Source organism: Ips typographus, linkage group LG13 (assembly GCF_016097725.1).
Source record: "Ips typographus isolate SLU linkage group LG13, UJ_Ityp_2.0, whole genome shotgun sequence".
In the NCBI taxonomy this organism is placed as follows: Eukaryota; Metazoa; Arthropoda; class Insecta; order Coleoptera; family Curculionidae; genus Ips; species Ips typographus.
In genome coordinates this window covers 1440496-1462619 of record NC_138434.1, presented here as the reverse complement: position 1 = coordinate 1462619, position 22124 = coordinate 1440496, and the positions used below count along the sequence as shown (strand labels likewise).

Here is a 22124-nt window from a genome sequence, read left to right as displayed (position 1 = left end):
AAAGTACCAGTAGTATATTAAATTGCCAGAGGCCTCTAGAACCATTTTGAATGTGCCAAACCCTCCAAATGCTCCTGACAACTTTCCGAAAAGTTTCAGAACCTCCCCAGAATCAGGGTTTCCATTTACCGAAGTGAATGAGTTAAGACTAAAAGTAATAATATAAATACAGTTTGTTCTTACCCTTTATGGTGCAAACAACGCGAATGTGACGTCAGGATGACGTAATTTGACAGTTGGTTAAGTTACGGTGTTGTCAAACTACGTCATTGTGATGTCACACTCTGGTTGCTCCATAAAGTGCCAAAACGAAAGGAAACCTACATTCATTTCAGCTCTTTTGTGTCTCCTTGCATTATCTTAAATCTCAAATACAGAGTTATTGATTGAATTAGAAAGTCTCAAAAATGATGTGGCAACTGACAATGTTCTAAAAACCGCCAGAACCTTCTGCAAGTGTTTTAAACTGCGAGAGCTCTCTAGATACTACAAACCTTCTAGAAATTGTTTTAAATTGTCAAAAGCTTCTAAACCCATTAAGAAAGTGCCTAAATGCTACTGAAAACCGTCTAAAAATTGCCAGAAGCCTCTGAAAGTGTTGTACATCTTCTAAGAATTGTTTATGAATTTAAACAGAAATCACTGAACAATACAATTTTCACTCAAAATACTGTACGTATAGCGCCATCTCTAGTTGACTGACTGAATTATAAGTTTCTCCACCTTTTAATCAGAAAACTTACCGTAAAATAATTGAAAGCTTCATCAGAAGTGTCCAGGAACTCCTGAGCTCTATGCTCGTCCCTGCAATAGTTCACGTGATTATCGAAATCTCGTTCTAACCTCAGAAATGCTTTTCCGAGAAGTGTGGGCTCGTTCGCGTAATACTTCACCCCGTCCATTAATACTCTGGAAAAAATCATTGTATAGGAGTTGAGTGACTCAGTCACGTGACGGGGCACTCACGTGCGGTGAAACTCGGCAATTTCCTTTAAATTCCCGAACAAAACGTCGAAATTGTCCTTAATAACTTTCGGCGTTTTGCCGGATTCGGTCGGGATCAAATAGTTCTGCACCACGTAGTCCAAATCGCGGACAAACTCCTGTTCCGTCTCCACCAGTTCTTTAACCACAGCCCTGTAGGTTAAACGAACGTTAAACGGCGTTTTACTAACGTCAAGTTAACCGTAACTTACTGTCTTCTGAAGGCCGCGTCTCCCGGTAATCCCGAACTGGTCATCGTGGGATCGTCGGCCGTTTGGAGGATTCTGCACGGCACCCATCCTTCTTTCTTTTTCCCGCTCACTTCACGTACTAACCACCTGTCAAAATGATGTTTTCTTGTTTGTGATTGGTCAAGAAAAGCAGCAAGTTGACAGCTGCTTTTACCACTGTGACACACTGTTGACTTATCATTAGTGGTAGCTTAAAACCCAAAATGGCAAAAGACCCACTCAACTAACTAGAAATACAATTTGAGCCATAATTTGGGTATTTGGGCAGTTACGGACCTGAAATTTTCACTGAAGGTACTTAATTGAACCACAAAGCAAGGGCCGTACTGAAAAGTTTCCAGAAAAAAATCCTAAAACTTGATAAACTGGCGAAACCAAACAGATAATTGCAGAAAACCTACTCAACTAACTAGAAACACAATTTGGGTATTTGGGCAGTTATGGACCTGAAATTTTCACTGAAAGTACTTAATTGAACCACAAAGCAAGGGCCGTACTGAAAAGTTTCCGGAAAAAAATCCTGAAACTCGTTAAACTGGCAAAACCAAACAGATAATTGCAGAAAACCTACTCAACTAACTAGGAACACAATTTGGGTTATAATTTGGGTATTTGGGCAGTTACGGACCTGAAATTTTCACTGAAAGTACTTAATTGAACCACAAAGCAAGGTCCGTACTGAAAAGTTTCCAGAAAAAAACCCTGAAACTCGTTAAACTGGAATTACCAAGCAGAAAATGTCAAAAAACCCACTCAATTCACATGAAACACAATTTGAGCCAGAATTTGGGTATTTGGGCAGTTACGGACCTGAAATTTTCACTGAAGGTACTTAATTCAACCACAAAGCAAGGGCAGTACTGGAAAGTTTCCAGGAAAAAATTCTGAAATTCGTTAAACTGGCAAAACCAAACATATAATTGCAGAAAACCTACTCAACTAACTAGGAACACAATTTGGGTTATAATTTGGGTATTTGGGCAGCTACGGACCTGAAATTTTCACTGAAAGTACTTAATTGAACCACAAAGCAAGGGCAGTACTGGAAAGTTTCCAGAAAAAAATCCTAAAACTTGTTAAACTGGCAAAACCAAACAGATAATTGCAGAAAAGCTACTCAACTAACTAGAATCACAATTTGGGTCATAATTTGGGTATTTGGGCAGTTACGGCCCTGAAATTTTCACTGAAAGTACTTAATTAAACCTGAAATCCAAGAACGTATTAAAAAGTTTCCAGAAAAAAATCCTGAAATTCGTTAAACTGGCAAAACCAAAGAGATAATTGCAGAAAACCTACTCAACTAACTAGAAACACAATTTGGGTATTTGGGCAGTTACGGACCTGAAATTTTCACTGATGAAGGTACTTAATTGAACCTGAAAACCAGGGCCGTACTGGAAACTTTCCAGAAAAATCCTGGAATTTTTTAAAAGTGTATTAGAGCTTACCGAGCGTTGACGTTTAACCTGGTGGGGGAATGTCTAGAACTGACGTGGGTACGCCGGGGCTTCACCGAAAGTTTGTGACGCGCTGCACTGGTATCTAAAAGCTCGCTGGATCCTGTCACTTTGTCCAGGTCCGGATCCAGCTTCATCCGCCTGAAAAATGTCATTTCAAAGTTCCAAAGGCTTCTTCTGCTCTAACTTACACAAACATTTGTTTACTCTTAACAACTTACTTGGCAGATAAAGCAGGATCGCTAATTTCGATCAACTCGACTTGGTCGCCTTCTTGTAAATCCAACTCGTCGCTGCCATTGGCTCGGTAGTCCTGCCAGGCCACCAGGATTTCTCCAGGTATCTACAAAAATTACAAGCTCTTGTTTGTTAATGTTCAATGGGTTTGATAAAGAGAAGCGTTGCATTGAATAAGTTTGTGCGCAAGCGGATTAAAAAACTACTACATACTGGATGGCGTAAAGTAAAAAACATTGATATTTCGTTCTCTCTACGGTCGATTCCTTGAATAGGCCCGTTTTTTCCGGAAAAACTTATGCAATTTAATCGTGTACTGTGGGAAAAGTCAACTGATTAAAAAATGGTTGTTAAACCCGTTTTTTTGTGCTACTTACGTTAGTCGTTTCCTTGTAAAGTGAGGCCATAACTCATTTTAGTACCTAAAAAGTAATTACACACATTAGTGACCTGGAATTTCAGGGTGTAGAATTACAAATTGTGCTAATTTGATGAGCAGGTTATGGTTAAAATTGCATTGATCTAAATAAAGAGTGTCAAGTCAATCAAACGGATTAAAATATCAATTAATTGGTCTTGTGCCAGATTCATTGTTGTAATATATAGAAAAAGCGTACTCAAAATTTTTAAGGTTACAGAATATGTATGTAATATGTTTTCAGACTTGGCAATGAAATAACGCTTTGCATACGACACATCAATGTTTGCATATTTCGAGAAACGCACACATGTTGTTGATTTTGAGGGTTATTTTTAATCATTCGCCACTTAACTACAAACCTAATTACACTCGGTTAATTAAACGCGTTAAACAACTGAAAAAAAACTAAACATAAAACCATTCGATGAAGTTTACGGACGAGGACTAGTCGGCGGCACTTTTTGCATCCACATCCATAACTTTGGATCTATTCTGGGTACGCGCTACATACGCTATACGATCGAGAATCAATGCTTCTATAATCATTGAACAGTTATTTTTGGACTGAATTAATTACACTTAGAGGCGCACCAACATTTGCTTTGTTCATTCCTTGTGAGTGTTTTGATTGACAACCCTGTATACTGACTGATTATACTGTCAAGTCTCATGTCAAGCCTCGTTCAGATCTTATTCGTGCTGTCCCTGATTTTAGCCTGCGAAACCACGAATCCGGCCCGGAAAAACGCCAAACTATGGGAATCGGCTAGAAGGGAAATCGCTAGACGCACCAGAGAGTACATAAAACGAAATCCGTTAAGTCCGGAGCTGCAAGCGTTCATCGAGGAGTTGAAAGAGCCGAAAAGGAGAAAAAGGCAAGACCATAACGATATGTACGCCATTAAAGACGGAGACGTGGTGCCCTTAAATAAACTCGAAGAACAATTGTTGACGGAGTCAAATTTGGGCGATAATTTCACCGTTGTCCCTTTAATCATACCGATTGCCCTTGAGAACAATGTCACCCACGTGTTGTAGGTTGAGTTCAAGTCTGGAACAGTGGCCACTCGAGACTCCTCAACCTATACAGTGACGTCACCGTCAGACCAAATTTGTACCAAATTAAAAAAAAAAGTGGTCACTGTTCCAGACAACCACTCCCATTTTAGTTTAAAAAAAGTTTTATATATTACAGGCACAGAGACACCACTGAAGACGACCTACAAGAAACCAGTTCAGGAAGGGCTATTCTAGGCAGGGGCGGAGTCAAACATCACAACGATAACGAACGAAAAGCCGAAAATCGTCAGGAAGAATCGAAAACTGAAGAAACCGTAGTGGACAGTTTGATCAATGATCGTCTAAAATCTACCAGCGAATCGAACGAGCTCAATAAAGTGCTGGAGGACGTGCAGAACCTCATCGTAGCCTCCAAAAAAGGGCACGGTTCGAGTAAAGAGGGCGCCCTGTGCAACGTTGCCGGCTATTGGGACAGTGAATCGGGAGGGATGACCTTTCATATTATGAAAGAGGACGGAATGCCCGTGGTGAAGATGCGACCCACTGAACCACCTAGTGAAGATGGTTTCATTGGTAAAGATAATTGGAACGTGACCGCACAGATACCCTTTCCACAATCAGCGCAGATTATTATCTCTTTGACGGCTTATAAAGGCAGAAGGGTCGCTTTGTTTCTTGGTGAGTAATGGCATATAAACTAAGTAAGCTAATAGTGTGTTATTTTACCTTTGGTTAATATTTCCTAGACACTTGTAAATTTTCTCCAAAACTCTCCCTCCAGACGTCTGTTTCTTCTTTTTCCACACCTGTACCCCGGACCTGTCTAGTATCCTCACCTCTTCTAGAAATTTTGAACACTTCAAGCAAGCCTCAAAGAATTGTTTTTTACATGATAAACAAATAAAAAAACAAATATAACTCAAAACTCAAATAATAGATTTTGAGGTTATATACCGGCTTCCTACTGTCGTCTGTCATTACTCTTTCGGCTGTTACAACGTTGCCAGTGTTTGCAGATTGACATACCTGGCTAATCCTGCTGCTAATCAAATTCCAACAAACAAAAAATGGAAAATAGGGTTATTTTAACGCATAAAGAAATACACTACATAAAATTCTGTACCTGTAGTAATCCGGTCTTGTTCTTTGGTTAATATTTCCTAGACACTTGTAAATTTTCTCCAAAACTATCAGGATTTTTCCAGGGGTCGGTTTCTTCCTTTTCCACACCTGTACCCCGGACGTTGTCTACTATTTTCACCTATTCTGGAAATTTTGCACGCTAAACACTTCAAACATAGGGTTATTTTAACGCATAAACACACTACAGAAAATTCTGCACCTGTGGTAATCCGATCTTGTTGTTTGGTTAATATTTCCTAGACACTTGTACATTTTCTCCAAAACTCTCCGGATTTTTCCAGAAATCTGTTTCTTCCTTTTCCACACCTGTACCCTGGACGTTAACAGTGTTTACTATTTTCACCTAATCTGGAAATTTTGCACACTAAACACTTCAAACAAGCCTCAAAGAATTGTTTTTTAGATGATAAACAACTAAAAAAACACAAATATAACTGATTTTGAGGTTATGATTGTACCGGCTTCCTGTTGTCGTCTGGCATTACTCTTTTGGCCAGTGTTTGCAGTTTAATGCTAATCCTGCTATTGCTAATCAAATTCTAAAAAAATAGAAAATAGACTGCATACAATTTAATTATTTTTACGCATAAAGAAACACACTACGGAAAATTCTGTACCTGTAACTCGAACTGTAATTGGATGTTGTCGTTGTTTGGTTAATATTTCCTGATAGGCCTTCTGGTGGTACATTTTCTCACAGGTTTGTCAATACTGTTTTTTCCGTACCTGTGTCCCGGACATTATCTCATTCGGGTTTTGCACGTACGCCTCAATTGTACTTTTTTAAATGATAAACAAATAAAATATCAACAGGATTAATGATTTTGAGGTTAATTATACCGGCTTTTTGCTGGCGTCTGTCATTACTGGTTCGTTTGACCATTACACCGTTGCCAGTGTTTGAAATTTGACATACCTGCGATTTACAAAATCCACTTTAACGCTGACAAGACAGAAAGCTAATCGAGTTTAATTACTTGCGTTTCAAGTACACTTTCTTGATATTTGTTTAGGCTAATTTTTAGAAAGGTTATGTGATTTAAGTCGATTAAATTTGTAGGGGAATGTCGAGTGTGCGATGGCAGCGAGACTATAACCGGAGATTGGTTAGTGGGTCGCACTTCATCAGATTGCAAAGACCAAAAAGCTTCTCACTCCTTCATGTCCGACGTATTCAGGAAAAACAACGTGGAAACCTTGAGAGAGGCACACATGAAGAAAATGTCATGTGTCACCACGGAAAAAACAACCGAATACAAATAATCCTTAGCTGCATTCGTTTTCACTGTAGTTTGACAATTGATGACGTCAAAAACGCTCTGCTTGTTTTACTGTCAAACGTCAAAATGTATACATTACGGTCTGGGTAGTCAAAGGGCTTAAATAAAACAAAATATAAGCGTGTGTGGTATTTTGAACGATAATTAGTGACAAGTAGTAAATCTAGTCGTCTTCTTTTTTGCGCACGATTGCCAAAGCGGTTCGTTGCCTAGTCGAGCCGACGCAGTTGTCTAAAACGCACTGGTATACGCCCGCATCCACCATTTTGGCCGCACGTATACCTAACCTAAATTCCGTTCCGCTCGGTGACGTAATCAGTTTGTTTCTGTCCTTTTTCTGAGTGGGATCGATGGGATGTCCCTCCCACAACCACGTGGCCTTGGGCAAAGGATTGGAGAACGCAGTCACCGTGTAGGTTATGTCTCCCCCTTCTTTGATGACAGCATCCGTCATTTTGGCTTCTAGAATTACTGGCTTTGCTGTAATAAACGACGTTTTGAAAATGACAGTGACTTTTTACTTGTACTTACTTAAAACGTTAATCATACAGTTACTCTTGACACTGCCAAACGAATTGGTAACCTCCACGTCATACTCTCCCCTTTCGGCAAACGAAATGTCAGAAACAAGGCAGAAAATTTTGTATTTTTTCTTGCCAAACATCTCCATACCCATTTGGATGCGTTCGTCGGGATCCAACTCCTGGTGGTTCCGGAACCATTTAAAGTGGGGCGCTGGGAAACCCCGCACTACCACCTCCAACTTGACGTCCGTACCTTCAGCCAATGTGGCATCGTTCAATTGCACCAATATTCTTGGAGAACAATTTACTGTTAATCGGGCTCTTGCCTCAGCCTGTCCACACTCATTGATTATTCTGCACAAATATTCTCCGGATAGATCAGTGGTTGGCTCATTTACAATCAGTTTGATACAGTCGTCAGTTTGTATTCTAGTTAATTCTGGAACGTCTTCCCTTAGTGCATCCCCGTCTAAGTACCTTTAAAGGAAACGAAAAAACAATTTGGCAACGCTGTATCAATAAAACTACTACCATTTAACTTCTGGTATGGGGAAAGCCTCCAGCCTAACCGCAAACTCTACAGCATGAATAATATGAAAAACGTCCTGTTCAAGAGCTAAAGCATCATCGAAAGCTTCTAGAATAGTGGGGGCTTTCTTCACGTCAATCCTAACTTGATCTTCAGCAACACCGTAACTGTTTTCAGCTCTGAAAGTGTAGATTCCAGCGTCTTGGATCACTACTCCTCTCACTTTAAGCACGTAAAACCCATCCTCGTCGTCAATGTGAACGCGTCGGTTTGCAACCAACTGGGTGTTGTTCCTGAACCATTTAATGGTTGGACGCGGTTCGGCCAGCACTTTAGCCTTCAAGGTTATGGTTTGGTCTTGGTAGATCTCCAAGTTGGGACCCAATTTGCGTACCAGTTTCGGTTTGCTATAAACGTAAACGCCCCAAAAGTGTGACGCCTGAGCTAGACAGTTGGTGGCCACGATGGAGTACACCCCTAAAAATCATCTTTGTCATTTTGTTGTAGGTTTTTTGGTTTCGTGGCTAGCCTGTATCCTTAAGGGTGGTGTTCCGCAAAACTAGAGTGTAGGTAGGATGGTTGTCTACCACTTCCACGTGGTCACTAACCTCCACCTCTCTGCCTTCTTTTAGGAATTGAACATCAGGTTTGGGTATCCCATCCACTTCAGCGCTTACAATTAGAGTTTCCTCTATTCCTATGGTTAAGTCCTCCACTTTGGACTTGATGGCCGGGTATTTTTGCCCTGAAACCACATTATAAATTAGACTGTAACTTGTTAAGGCTGACCATACTATACTGATCACAGTCAAGTTGATATCAACGGAATCGAAACCGATCTCATTCTCCGCCATTATGGTGTACAACCCTGAATCTTCAAGTTGAACGTCTCGGATCACAAGCAGCAGAATATGTTCGTGGTTTTCGTGGTATATTCTACAAGCGTAAGTAAGTTGGGGTTTGGAGCGATAGGCAACCACACTTACTTGTATTTAGGGCTGGGCGTTATAGGGAGGTCCTTGAAAGTGCACCTCATGTCCGGTTTGGGGTAACCGTTGATCTGCACCTGCAGCATTGCTTGATCGCCCTCGTTGCAGATTACTTCAGTTTTTTCCACCACCAAAGATGGTTTCCAATGTCTAAACTAAGTAATAAGTTGTCTGATTAGTCTCTTCAGTAATTTTGAAGAAAAGTAGTGTAAAATTATGGACATTTTTATAGAAAATTTTCCGGAAAAATTGGAAAGTCTGAAAATTGAAAAATAATTTGTTAAGCCTAATTTTGAAAATCAGTGACAGACCATAACTCTGTTATTTTGACAGTTACAGGGTGGTTCAATAAAAACATACTTACGGGTTTTCTTTCTTCGACTTTTTCCAATTTCCCCTTCTCCGAATGACGGTCCACTTCTCCTTTAACCACAGCACCAAAACTCAATATCCCCCTGGTAGTTCTGGCCACTGATGACGTCAGACTGCTCTCCTCCGAGCTGATGTGCTGAAACACAAAGGCCACCGTGTCCTCCTCATCTCCCATGAGGGCCTTAAAGTCCTCCTCGGCTTTGAAGAGCTGGTCGCCATCTTTCTTTTTAATTGCCTCCTTTAACAAGTCCACTCCAGACATTTTCTCACTTTAAACTGACTGGTATAGAAAGAATTGTTGACTAGAGTGAGACGTTTGATTGGTTATTGATGAACGGGTATGTGTTGTTGAGTGACTGCCAAAAATAATTTGTTAAAATTAGGTTTGTTGGACCTCGAATCGATTAATAAAAATAGAAGACCCAAATTGGTTACATCATGATCTAATATAACAGCAAATTCCTTTTTTTGAGATGATGGGAAGGCATTTAGACCTGAAAGCAAATTCATAATTAAAACCCAAGAAATTTGAAATTGACTTTCACCTAAACCAGAGATTTGAAAGAAAACATTTTCGCGGTCCTTTTCCAGCAAAAGGTGCCCCATGTAAAGTTCATTGGTTCAAATTTGAAACGGGGGGATCGATATTAGGGGCTGTTCTGGCCTTTTGGCGCAAAATGGGCCAGTCTCTTTCGCGCTCTAGCACAGATCGCTGTGTCCCCTATTCCCAATTTAAATGCGCGTCCTGAAATTTTTGTAGGAATTTTTGTGACTTAGTGCCCTTGAAACGAGGTAAAACCAACTGCAAAGATTATAGGCTGTTGGACCATTCGTAGAGGGTTGCTGCTTTATATCATTTTGTTTTACTGTATATTGTATATTGTACTACATTCATCAGTAAAGATTTAGAACTCATTGTAGTTTGGCATTTTATTATTAGTATACGCTATGCTGAACGATTTTTTTTACAGTTTCCAGTCTCCTGTCCCTGATCGCTCTGAAAGTTATGAAATCCCTGAAAACGTGTTCTGCATGCCAGTTGCAAATACAATTTTTTTGCTCAAATGCGGTCGGAACTGTATAAATTTACGGTTTTAGTAAGTTACGAAACCCCCTCGTAGTAAATCGATACGAACGCAATTTGTCAGGATGAATTTACATTCACACATCCATATTTTGATGTAAAAACGTCCCTCTTCAAGGACAGACTTGTTACCCTTTGACCGTAAAAGTACCACCCCTTTGTAATAATTGTTTATTTAAATTTCCCCGGCCCTATACTGACAAGAAGAGAAAACTATAGCACATACACGCTCTGAACAAAGATGGACATTGTGACATGTGTCAGTGTGCCAAAACGGATGTGACGTCATTCGACGACAAGATGTCACGTGACCAAGTGTTGAATTTATAACGCACCGACGCATGTCACACAAAGTTCCCTAATCATAATAAACCTTCAACTGTTTTCTATGTGACAGGTTAGAATCGTGGCTCCAAAAATCTTCGTCAAGATGGAGCCCCTCAAAGCGTTCGCGTCCGAGGAGGGTACCTGGAACTACACGATGTTGCCAAACAACGACGCTACGCCCTCCCCGCTAGTCGGAAGGGCTCGGGTCAATTTTCCAGCCGAAATGTTCCAGGAAGACAACGATAGTTATTATCGACCCACCTTGGTACGCAGAAATCGTAGTATGAGCGCCTGGAGCGAGATGAGCAGTTCCTGGAAGTTGGACGAACGGTAAGTCGTTGATACGACACTAGTTTATCCAACGAGTTCTTCGCTTGTGTGGCACATTTACTATACCTGGTGGAACAGTCTGAACAACAAACCAATAACATTCATCCTACAAAAAAATGTTTGTTATTGAAAGTAGTGATGGGAGTAATTACCATCAGTCGATACGCGTTTACTAGCCTAAACCATTTTAATGGCTCAATAATTTTCAAAATAGCGATGACTACAGTACAGAGTACAAGTTTAGTCAGTGCAGTGAAATAGTGCGTCCTGAACCATTTCAAGGTAAGTAACAAAATTTCTATTATTATACAATTACAAGTTGCATGTTAGGGACCTAACCTAACCTAAAATCCTTTAACGTTCATAATTCCAGCAGGTAAAATCACTTTTTTCACTTAACTAGTTAAGGGCATGCGACAGTTTTTAAAGGGAGCAATTTACGGACCATTTACCGAACAAAATAACTCTTTGCGGCGCTTTTTGCCTTAAAAAAGTCGATTACACTCTCTTCTCAGCCCTTGGTAATGTTTCACTCGAAAAAAGTCTCAAATTAATGATAATATAACTTTTTCAGCGTCTGTGTGCGTGTCAGAGAACGAATTTTATCTTAAAAGCGGTAAACCTTAAAAAAACTCATATTTCACTGTCGTTCAGCATTATTTTTGTTTAACTTGCAGTTGATTTGGCAACAACGCGGTTTGTAGAGCTACACAGTGGCAACGTCACTCTCTAAATAGAAAATAGTGTTGAAAATGTGGCAACAGTTGTCAGTTTCCGGAGAAACTTCCGAATTGCATTAGTTGAAGGAATAACTACTTAAAACTCCTCCAGCCATCGAATCATCATGTTTATTTAATTTAGAAAACAATCCAGATATCTGTCAGTTATCACAACGATACATTTGGCAACATTGTCAATCAAAAAACAAAACAACATATCAGTTGTGGCTAAAGTTTGTGGTGCGTGTTTTTCTTCGTTATTTTAAGGTTTTTCCACTAAAACTGACTGGAAAAGTATGTATTTGTAAGGTTTCAACGTCGTACTATGACTTGAGGCAGTTTGAAGCACATTTTTGAAGAAAAACTGTCGATTTTAGACGTAAAAATGACCGGTAAGTCGGGATTTGTTACTTATTTTCGCCTTTTGGTGTGCTAAAGTATTAATTCGTCAGCTATTGCTTCAATATTTATTACCGTGGTTGCACAATTCAGTTGGTTTTTACGGGTAACAGTTCAAATTTAAATTAAAAATTGTAGCCTGGATAGTTTAGGAAAACCTATAAGCAGGACGGTCTTATTTACGAGTTTTCAAAGGGACGGTAGCATAGGCCGGTTTATTTACGATTTTTGAAAGGGGAGGACGCTTCTATGTTTTGATAGTGCATTCAAGTTTCGTTCGTTTTACAGTTGGCGATGTGAACAGATGAAGTCACGTGACTAGTTTATCAATCTGACAATTTTTGTGACTGTCAATTTTGTAAAATTTACCATAACCGCATTGTTTGTTTGTTGATTTTTCAAATTTCTCCCAAATAAAATAGGATTCAAAATGATTTTCTCTAGAAAGACACGTTTGGTTGTTACCGTGACATTTTCGGTTAATTATCGAATCTCACTTCACGTCTTTTTTACAGATTTCGTCATAAAAACTGTGGGTGGCCCCAAAAACCTTAATAAACTTTGCGGTCGCATTAAACCGAGAGCACGTGCTTTTCCATTTGGAAAATCCATTCGGAAGTGGGAGACGGGAGATGCGCACGCGGCTTCCTCCACCATGGCAACGCATTCCCTGGATGTCTTCACCGACTATGGAGGAGGCCGGAGTCGAACACGTGTCCGCGTCCGTGTCGTAACGCACCGGTCGAAATGTCTTCTTCGACGACTTCGAACTAGCACCAGGTCAATCATGTGATTCTCACCTGCTACTGCGGGTAGTATTTTTTTTCGGCTGCCACCATAGCGGACCAAACAGGTTTGTTTTGGTTTGTTTTGTTTTTTTCATTAAAAATTTACGTGCAGGCATGCGACATGCATTTTCTATTAAGCCTTCACGGAGGCATTCCAGTTTTAATATATCAGCAGAAGTGCATGGTTATTTAATCATTACTATTAAAAAAATATTCAAACTTGCTGTTATAAAAGCTTTAAGGGTAAAGCAATTTTTAAGCTGGATCTGGCTAAACTGTTCTAAATCCGGACGGTTCTGGAGGGCTATATGAGATAAGAAATAGACTTTTCTGAATAGGGATTTAAAGCTTTATATGCCAGTAATGTTTTATTTATATTATTACATTTTGCTATCCAACACTAAAATGAACATAACTGCTCTAGGTGACAAACGGCAGATTGATGAACTATTTTTAACCACATACTATTTGGAAATCAGTTTTTTTTTCTTGAAATTGATTTTTTTCTATCAACAAACAATAATCTAAAACTGGTGTAAATAATTGATAAGCAAACCCGAAATGTTGATTCCAACGTTATTATTTGCATAAGGGGAATAAATCAAAGTTTTATGCGTACCTATGGGAGTTAAGCTCCCAATTTCAATATTGATCGGAAGGCTTAATTGAAGCTTTACCAGGCCAAACACTATATTCATGCCATACGTGTTTGTTTTCAATTTTCGGTCATTATTTTTATGACAAGGGACTAGTTAATTGAAAACCCAAACTTCAGAACAGTGTCCCTTATAATTAGTTTAATCCATTCTATGGTCCGTGTGTTGGCTAATTATGTTAGAACAAGACCGCCCCCTTTAGCTAGTTTAAAGCGCAACAAAACTGAATTTGAGCTCCACAACAAATCAAGTCTACCAAGCTAATTAAAACCGCTTTTAAGGGCGTAAGTCCTCATGAAATGTCGACTTTACGACAAGTTTAATCGCGTCATTAATTAAACGATAAGGTGATAGTAAATAACCCTTAACTAGCTTGAATATATCGATTTTTCATTTCATTCTCCATGCATATTTACCCAAGGGCTGGGTGTAGTGTAGGCTTTTAAAACCCAAAGAAGCTGAGGGACGAAAGTCGTAAATCAGTTTCTATTATTCAAATCAGATAAACAGAAATCGATTCAGGAAATGTCGTTTTTCATGTTGGCATTGCTGCTTTTTATAACCAATCACAAACAACTACCAACTTTGCTTGGTAGACTTACGAAAACAACAGAAATGTCACACCATTCCCCAGATCTCCCGTGGGCGTTTGGAGAAACTTAATCACATTTGCTGACTCGGTGGCAAGGAAAAGCCCTTTGAAATAAAGATTCGGGACAGAAACATATCCTCGATCGATTTCGGAAGTTATTTTGATTGATGATACCAAATTAGCTGGGTTGTTGATGGTTTACAACTTTGTTACGTCTGACTGACATTCAGTGAATTGTTGCAAGCTGATTAATGTGATGAAAAAGGAAAAATACTCTCTCTCTTCCTAAAAATTGCCCCTTTTTTATCATGTGACATATAAAACTCACAAACTTTAAATTTTGTAGGACAATGTCTATGTACTTCTTTCGACTGCACAACCTGCGCCGGGCCCAGGAGGAGGACAAACGCAAGAGACAGCAACAGCAACAACAACGGCAACAGCGCCAACGTACCAGACGGGGTACCATCGTGCACCGTTTACCTGTAGACACGCCCCTCACTTTAGCGCCCAGCAGACTGTTCGAACGCCCTCCCCTCACCCCCTCCGATAGCCTTGACGAAGTGGCCTTGCAGATACCCAGGTGCTCATATGTAAATATTATTTGTTTATATGTTTCACACTGTATGTTGCTCTATATACAGGTGTGGGAAATAACAAAATTGTTGGGGTAGTGTGATTTTATTGGTTTTTCATGCCAAATGGTGTTTGTAACGTAGCTTTTTCGCCCGTTTGCATAATTTAATTCCAAACTGTCAAAAATAGTGGAATTATTGGTTCCAGATTCACACCTAAAATGCAATGTTGCCAGCGAGAAAATCTTTTTCCTCAAAAAACCATAAAAATCGGGAAAAAAGCACAAAACTCTTTCAAATATGCAAATATTTTTACTTTTTTTTAGAGTTCGAGTTCTAGAAAATTCTTTAAAGCTTTTAAACTGCTTTAGAAGCATACCGATGACTTTAGACTGTTTTGAAAATTTTTAAAATCATCTTCAACTACTTAAGGAGCATTTGGACAGTCTGAAGAGCATATTTAAGGTTCTGGAATGCTTTAGAGGCATTTAGAAATTCTTAGACCGTTCTAGAATTTTTTTCAAGCTTTTAGACTGTTTTCATATCTTTTGGGAGCATCTAGATTAGTTGAAGAGCATTTGGAATCTTTTAAACTGTTCTAAAAGCTTTTGGAAACTTCTAGACTGTTTTGAAATGCTTTCGACTGCTTGAGAAGCATTTTGGAGCTTCTGTAGTGTTTTTTTTGTAAATCTAAGTTTTGGAGATGCTTGTCTTCCCAAACTTGGTGAAGAGAACGTGTTTCCTTGGCGTTCAAAGCTAGAAATTCGCGTTTTTTTAAATGGGACACTCTGTATATTATTAAATTTTCAAATTCTGCATTTCCAGACCTACATTTTGAGATAAATATGTATATGCAAAAGTGTTACAGTTTTTGAGATATTTAGCTTTAAATGTGCGCTTGTCTTCCTAAACAGGGTGAGGAAAACGTGTTTCCTTGGCGTTCAAAGCTAGAAATTCGCTTTTTTTTAAATGGGACACCCTGTATATTATTACATTATCCGATTCCTCATTTCGAGACCTACATTTTGAGATAAATATGTATGGTGTTTAGTTTCGGATTTAAAGTCAATTTTTAAGTGTAAAAGTGATTAATTGACTTGAAACTTGCTTTGACAGTCAGATTAACATTTTCCCTAAAAAAATTGGGGAAAATTGTGGTCGCTAAAGTCGAATTTTAAAAAGAAAGACAATTTTGACATTTCCTACAAAAATTTAAGGAAAAATTGTGGTCTCTCAAATCAAATCCCAAGAAGAAAGACAATTTTCATGGTTGAAGAGTCAAAAAGTGCATTTAACCAATCATATCTCTGTTATTTGGAAAGATATCAAAAAACTGTAAAGAGAGAAAGTTGTAGGGAATTTTATTCTCTACAACATTTCTTTAGTGCACTTTTTCTCTAAAGAGTCGCCTAAAGGAGATATTTGCTTATCTTTGCAAACAGTTTTCGTCTTGTAACCTTATTAAACGGTTCTTAGGGACAAACTTGCTCCGTCTGGCCGCCAGAGGGCGTCAGACTTGATTACTTTTCTTCTAAATTTGACATTTTTCTAAATATCTCGAAAACTGAAACCATGTATGCCCCTCAAAGAGACGCGGGATGGTAGAAATGTGACGTTAAGTGTCATTTGTCAAAATATAACTTTTACGGGTGCCATGTCTTGAAAACTGTCAAAAATGTCCTAATTTCAAAGTCAGTGCCTAAATGGCGACAGTTGCAGCAAAACGGACACCAGATTCGTGTTCTCCATGCCATGATTTGTTAAAATGGCCTTTTCAGACAACTTTAGGAGCATTTGGAAACAGTTTGAAGAGCATTGAAGGTTCAGGACTGCTTTTAAGGCATTTGAAACCTTATAGACCAGTCTAGAAGCTTTAGGAAGCAAACGGGCATTAGAGCTATTATTTATTAAGATATCAGCAATTTTTCATGTTATTTAGCAGTTGGCAACAGTGACAACAATATCAATAATTTTGCTGTTTCCAGACCTCTGTATGTTGTGGCATTATTTGTAATTATTAAAAGCGTCGTGGCAACATTGCTGACCAATCTTAGCATCACCGTGACGTAATTTGGGAAAGCCAAAATTTGACAAAAAACTGTCAAATTACGTCATTGTGGATGGAGCTTGAAAACGAACGCGGCCAACTAGTTTTTTCGATTAACGTTGAGAAAACTTGGAAACAGCGATCCCCCAGGTCCACACTTTATTGTCGCGGACAAATCGTTTCCCTTCTTCGAAGAAATTTTATTTATCCAGAGTCCCAAGTTTGATTCGATATATTTTTATTTGCTTGTCGTGTCAATATTCATTTCCTCGTTCATCTTTTGTGCTCAAATTTATGTCCCTGTCGATATTTTGTAGTGTCTTCCAGATGCAAAAGTCAATTTACTTTTGAGTACCCCAAGCATTGTGTCTAGTTTGTGATTGGTCTAAAAAAATCAGATTTTAGATTGCTGCTTGCATTTTGACCAATCACAAACTAGAAACAATGCTGTGATTTACTTCAGTGTCTAGAAATACAAATACTGCACAAACTTCAGTAATGTACTGTAATAGAGAGTTTTACGTTATTTTTCCATTACTTAGTAGTACAATAAAACTTTTTTCTACTTTAACCGTACTTTTAAAAGTACTGAATAATCATTCTTCCTCTACTGCCTCCAACATTCATGTAAATAATTGATTGAAAGTTATCCGAGTAGGAAAATTGAGGTTAAAACCCCTGAAAGAGGAAACTCTCTATGTTCCATCTTGGGTTGAACAATTAAGGTAACAAGGGGGGAAGTTTTATTGCTTTCTTTACAGCTGGCAGACGCCGAACTATCGATTGGAGGAAAACTTTCGAAAACAGCTGTCTGTAAGGAAACTATTATATTTTTCTTGTAGCAAACAACTTGAGTTTGTCACTACTTGTCATTTCCTTATCTCTTGAATGTTTCCTTTGAAATTTTGTGTGTTTGTAAGGGTAGTAAAAGTTTCTCCAACCCACCGCCAAAACATTGTAAAGTGCGTGTGGATTCGTAGTGACATCTTGCAGTTTCAATACGAACTCGGCTAGAAAACGCTTTTATTCATGTTTCAATCGATTGTCGGTTAAATTGTACGGTTACGACGTGATCCTGTCAAGATTGTATAATCCCTAACAGGAAATAGAAGGGCTGTCAATTACAGGGATTTGTAGATGGCGCTTTCGCCAATTTGTCGTTGATTATTTCGGAACAAATCTGCTGGTTTGGATTGAATTCCTGCTTGGGTAACTAATTTGAAAGGAGATTGAGCGTTTCAGCTGTGTTTGAGACTTGATTAATGGTGAAACATTTTCAATATAATTTCCTTTCCGTGAATAGTTTTGTTTGGTTATTGGTTGGTATACACAAGACTTTTGTGCTTAAAATAAGAGCTTTCTATTACCTCAAATGGTCTAATTATTATTGTGTTTTCTTGGCAAACGAGCCGAAATGAGTCGTTCGTTTAACACTTTATGGAGCAACCAGAGTGTGACGTCACAATGACGTAGTTTGACAAAACCGTAACTTAATCAACTGTCAATTTACGTCATCCTGGCGTCACACTCGCGTTGTTTGCACCATAAAGGGTAAGAACAAACTGTATGTATATTATTACTTAACTCCTTCACTTCGGTAAGAGTTTCCATCTCCCTGATTCTGGTTTTTATAAGGTTTTCAGTATCATTTAGACATCTCTGGCGCTTTCTAAATTGTTCTAAAGGCCTCTTAATTGTAACCAATCACCCTGTACAGTATTTGCGTAAATCGCAACACAGTGGCAGTACAAACTATAGTAATGTGCCACATTACACACTACACATCTCTAGCACCAATAGTTTGTGTGCTGCATCATAGATGGTTCCACTTGTGTATTTGTTGTTTAATAAAACAAAGACGATAAAAGACGCGCACAACAATCCAAAAGGTGCGTGCGTTCAGGGAGGAGCGTCGTCGCGCAAAGCGTCGCCGCCGACGTTTTCGACGTCGCGGTGCAGTGGCGTGTGGCGCCTGGTGCGGTGTGAATATGAGGCGCTCCGTCGTGGCGCTACGCTCGTGTCGACCTGGTTATTATGGGTTCTTCCAGTAGATATTCCTCGTACAACTGCTTGACGAGTTGGGACAGCTACGACAGAATACCCAGGTTTGCCCTCATTTTACCACCCGCGGTCGCTGTTTGGTTTGGGTTTTCTTATTGTTTTTTTTTCTCGTTTCTACCTACCCCCGACCACTGCACTTAGTTTGGCCGGATTCGATATATCTCTTTGCCCTACTTTCCACTCTCCGGCTAATTTTGTTGATTGTATCGTGTCATTCACTCTCTTTGTTTATATTTAATGAACCGACCGATTTTCTTTTATTTCTCTTTTGCATGTTTTTCGTGTGCACCAACCAATTGGCCGTAACACCCTCCAAACCTAAGGCCGAGCGGTAATTCTCGTTGTTCTATATTAATGTTTGTATGTGGTGTTTGCATGTTTCAACGTGATTATATGTTTAACTCATTCGAATATTAACAGTGAATATAGTATAGTTTTACACACTAAAAGCATTGACATGAAATGTCACGAACGGGAATAATAATTATTAAACACACGTAAGACAAAAAATCGATTACATGAAACCGCACTCTGTATATATTTACAGTTTTATACGCTGACGTGTCAACTGTCATCAATACTCTCAGGAAACCACAATTGTTACACACCTCTTTCTCGCTGTAACCCATTTAGCACTAGTTCAGTAAACAAAAACAGTCAGTTGCAGCACTTAAATGTCTTAAGCGTGTATGACATTGTTTTTTCTCGTGAATAAGAAACCATTACACATTAGTCGATTACGTCACAAAGCTACGTCATCTGTCTCCCTTTTAGCGTTTAGCTTAAAAGAGGGTTGTGTGACGTCAGCAAGAATACACGTTTTTAGCGAGATGGTAAACTGAATGCGGGATAGTTTCACCGAGCACCTTTTTGGCAAACTTGTACAGTCACTGAATAGAAACGGAAAAGTCACTTTCCCCCTTAACGTTCCCACCTTTTTTTCGTTATTTTAACAGCGTCAAACTGGGTACACGTTTCGACACTAAATCAACCACATACTCAAGTCAAAATGTTCGGGAGTGCCTCCGATCCTCAACTGTCACCGATCGAGCTGCGAAAAATGTTATGCGAAGTTATCCCCAGGTAAGGACCGTATAACCCCCCCCCCCCCCACCCTCCAAATCGTAGGGATTTAGACACTCCACCCCTTGATCGTCTGTGAGAACAAATTACAGTGAAAATGTTATTGCGAGGGTGCATTAGTGTCACTGGGGGGGTGCAATAATACATATCGACACAGTGAGAACAAAAAAAACTGTTTCTAACTCGGTCACGTCCAAACTGTCCTAAAAGTCGTGTTTCTTTTGTTTCAGGGTCCGAGTAGAATATTACGTCAATGAAAATACTTTTAAGGAACGACTGCAAATCTATTTTATTAAGAATCAAAGATCTAGTAAGTATTTTTATTTAAGTTTTATATCTAAAACGATAATCAATAAGTCAGGTCGGCTGTCAATTTTCCTGTGCAACGTAAGGGGAAGTTAATAAGCTAGGTTATAATAAAGTGACCGTCATACACTCACCAATTATGACAAAACCACTGATATCGCATTTCTGCATAACAAAAATAGTTTCCAGGTTGTAAAAATCGATTACGCGCCATTTGTTTGGTCACGTGACTTTTGGCAGCTTTCGAGGCCGGGCAACTGGTCACGTGACCTATCCGAATGGCGTATGAAAAGCATCACGTGATTTCAAACTAATTTACTTAGAAAATTGTCATCTGACCTTCACTTAATCAAACGTTGTGTACATTTCCAGAAATAAGAAAATTCTGCAGTTTTAACCGTCAAATGTTGGTCACGTGACCTAAACCATTATATTCCTGACATGAATTTTGAGAAATTTCAAAATAGTGATTGTGATTGAACAGAAAACATTAGGCAACTTTGAAGCCTTCTAGCGGCGAAACGATACAAGCTAACCATATTTTTAAGAAGACCAATTCATTCGCTATCCATCGACATATAAAAGTCCATAGCATGTCTGTCAAATGGGCCAGTTATTCAGGTTTAAGTGAAACAGTGCATACAAACTGAACTGTCAACTTTGCAGCCCCCTAACGGCCAAACTGTTCAAGCTATCAACCCAAAGAGCTATATCTTAAGAAAGCCCACTTCATTGGCTATCAAGATAATGCAAGGAGACACAAACGAGCCGAAATGAGTCGTTCGTTTTGACACTTTATGGAGCAACCAGAGTGTGACGTCACAATGACGTAGTTTGACAAAACCGTAACTTAATCAACTGTCAATTTACGTCATCCTGACGTCACACTCGCGTTGTTTGCACCATAAAAGGTAAGAACAAACTGTATTTATATTATTACTTAACTCCTTCACTTCGGTAAGAGTTTCCATCTCCCTGATTCTGGTTTTTACAAGGTTCTCAGTATAATTTAGACATCTCTGGCGCTTTCTAAATTGTCCTAAAGGCCTCTGGTAACTAAAAAGAACTCTAAGAATGTTTAAGACACTTGTAGAGACTTCTGACTCTGAACAAAATAATCCTATTTTTCGGGTAAAATCCCCTAATCTGCCAACCCTGACATTTATTGAGCCGTCAAACTGACACTACCATGTTATAAAGCACATATTCGATCTTTGTTATATGTGATGAGAGAGAGATGTGACGCAACAGCCAGAATGACAGCGCTTAGTTCCTGTGATTGGTCAAAAAAAGGCAGCTTTTAAGAAGACCAATTCATTTTATTTTTAAGAAGACCAATTCATCGGCTATCCATCGACATATAAAAGTCCATAGCATGACTGTCAAATGGGCCAGTTATTCAGGTTCAAGTGAAACAGTGCATACAAATTGAATTGTCACATTTGAAGCCCCCTAACGGCCAAACTGTTCAAGCTATCAACCCAAAGAGCTATATCCTAAGAAAGCCCATTTCATTGGCTATCCATTGACATACAAAAGTCCATACCCTGTTAGTCAAATAAGATAGTTATTTAGGTTCAAGTGAAACAGTGCATTAGAATTGAACTGAAAACATTACTCAACTTTGAAACGCCCTAGCGGCCAAACGGTTCAACCTATCAACCCAAGTTGTCATATCTTTAGAAAGCCCATTTCATTGTCTATCCATTGACATATAAAAGTCTATGACATGTCCATCAAATAAGGCAGATATTCAGGTTCCGGTGAAACCAGTGCATAAAAATTGAATAGCAAACTTTATGCCATTGTAGCTACTAAAATTTAAGGTTTTATATCGCGAAAGTTTAAATCATAATCACGTAACTGTCAAATCATGGAAAAATTAAATAAAGTGGCCATCATACGCTTGTCAATTATGACACAAATTAAAATTGTGGTCACGTGACC

General features: G+C 39.0%; 4 protein-coding genes across 24 annotated transcripts in view; 2 read left to right on the top strand and 2 right to left on the bottom strand.

Moving 5' to 3' along the window:
• Positions 1-3821, bottom strand: part of Obsc (Obscurin) — a 45219-nt gene extending 41398 nt beyond the window's left edge. The window contains 7 exon segments of the mRNA XM_081991377.1: positions 744-909; positions 967-1137; positions 1197-1322; positions 2687-2836; positions 2917-3038; positions 3310-3354; positions 3713-3821. Of these exon segments, the coding sequence (XP_081847503.1) occupies positions 744-909; positions 967-1137; positions 1197-1322; positions 2687-2836; positions 2917-3038; positions 3310-3339 (765 nt within the window). The 5' untranslated portion in view covers positions 3340-3354; positions 3713-3821.
• A 162-nt stretch (positions 3822-3983) lies between these two features.
• On the top strand, positions 3984-6920 carry LOC145736926 (uncharacterized). 3 transcript variants are annotated; one of them, XM_081991469.1, is made up of 3 exons: positions 3984-4387; positions 4549-5051; positions 5120-5298. In XM_081991469.1, exons 1-3 carry the CDS (start codon positions 4023-4025, stop codon positions 5275-5277), a joined length of 1026 nt encoding a protein of 341 aa, XP_081847595.1. In that variant the 5' UTR covers positions 3984-4022; the 3' UTR covers positions 5278-5298. The 3 variants fall into 3 exon arrangements, with proteins under 3 accessions (XP_081847595.1, XP_081847596.1, XP_081847594.1); XM_081991470.1 differs by lacking the exon at positions 5120-5298 and adding an exon at positions 6577-6920 and having other exon boundaries at positions 3987-4228; XM_081991468.1 differs by lacking the exon at positions 5120-5298 and adding an exon at positions 6577-6920 and having other exon boundaries at positions 3988-4387.
• On the bottom strand, positions 6913-9538 carry LOC145736914 (protein Obscurin-like). The gene is made up of 7 exons (XM_081991443.1): positions 9203-9538; positions 8836-8993; positions 8649-8785; positions 8379-8594; positions 7852-8326; positions 7328-7797; positions 6913-7276 (listed from the first exon to the last, which is right to left on the bottom strand). The coding sequence occupies exons 1-7, from the start codon at positions 9470-9472 to the stop codon at positions 6960-6962; spliced, it is 2043 nt and encodes a 680-aa protein (XP_081847569.1). The 5' UTR covers positions 9473-9538; the 3' UTR covers positions 6913-6959.
• Positions 9539-9933: 395 nt separating this feature from the next.
• Positions 9934-22124, top strand: part of SLO2 (slowpoke 2) — a 31965-nt gene continuing 19774 nt past the window's right edge. For 5 of the 19 annotated variants that reach the window (XM_081991397.1, XM_081991394.1, XM_081991405.1 and 2 more), the window contains exons 1-4: positions 11901-12062; positions 12585-12922; positions 14452-14688; positions 20102-20181. In XM_081991397.1, coding sequence (XP_081847523.1) covers positions 14456-14688; positions 20102-20181 — 313 coding nt within the window. In that variant the 5' untranslated portion in view covers positions 11901-12062; positions 12585-12922; positions 14452-14455. Of the gene's footprint in view, positions 10003-10691; positions 10952-11900; positions 12063-12579; positions 12923-14451; positions 14699-18675; positions 18833-19744; positions 19872-20101; positions 20182-22124 lie in introns of those variants that run through there. The other 14 variants (XM_081991401.1, XM_081991400.1, XM_081991399.1 and 11 more) reach the window with 8 other exon arrangements.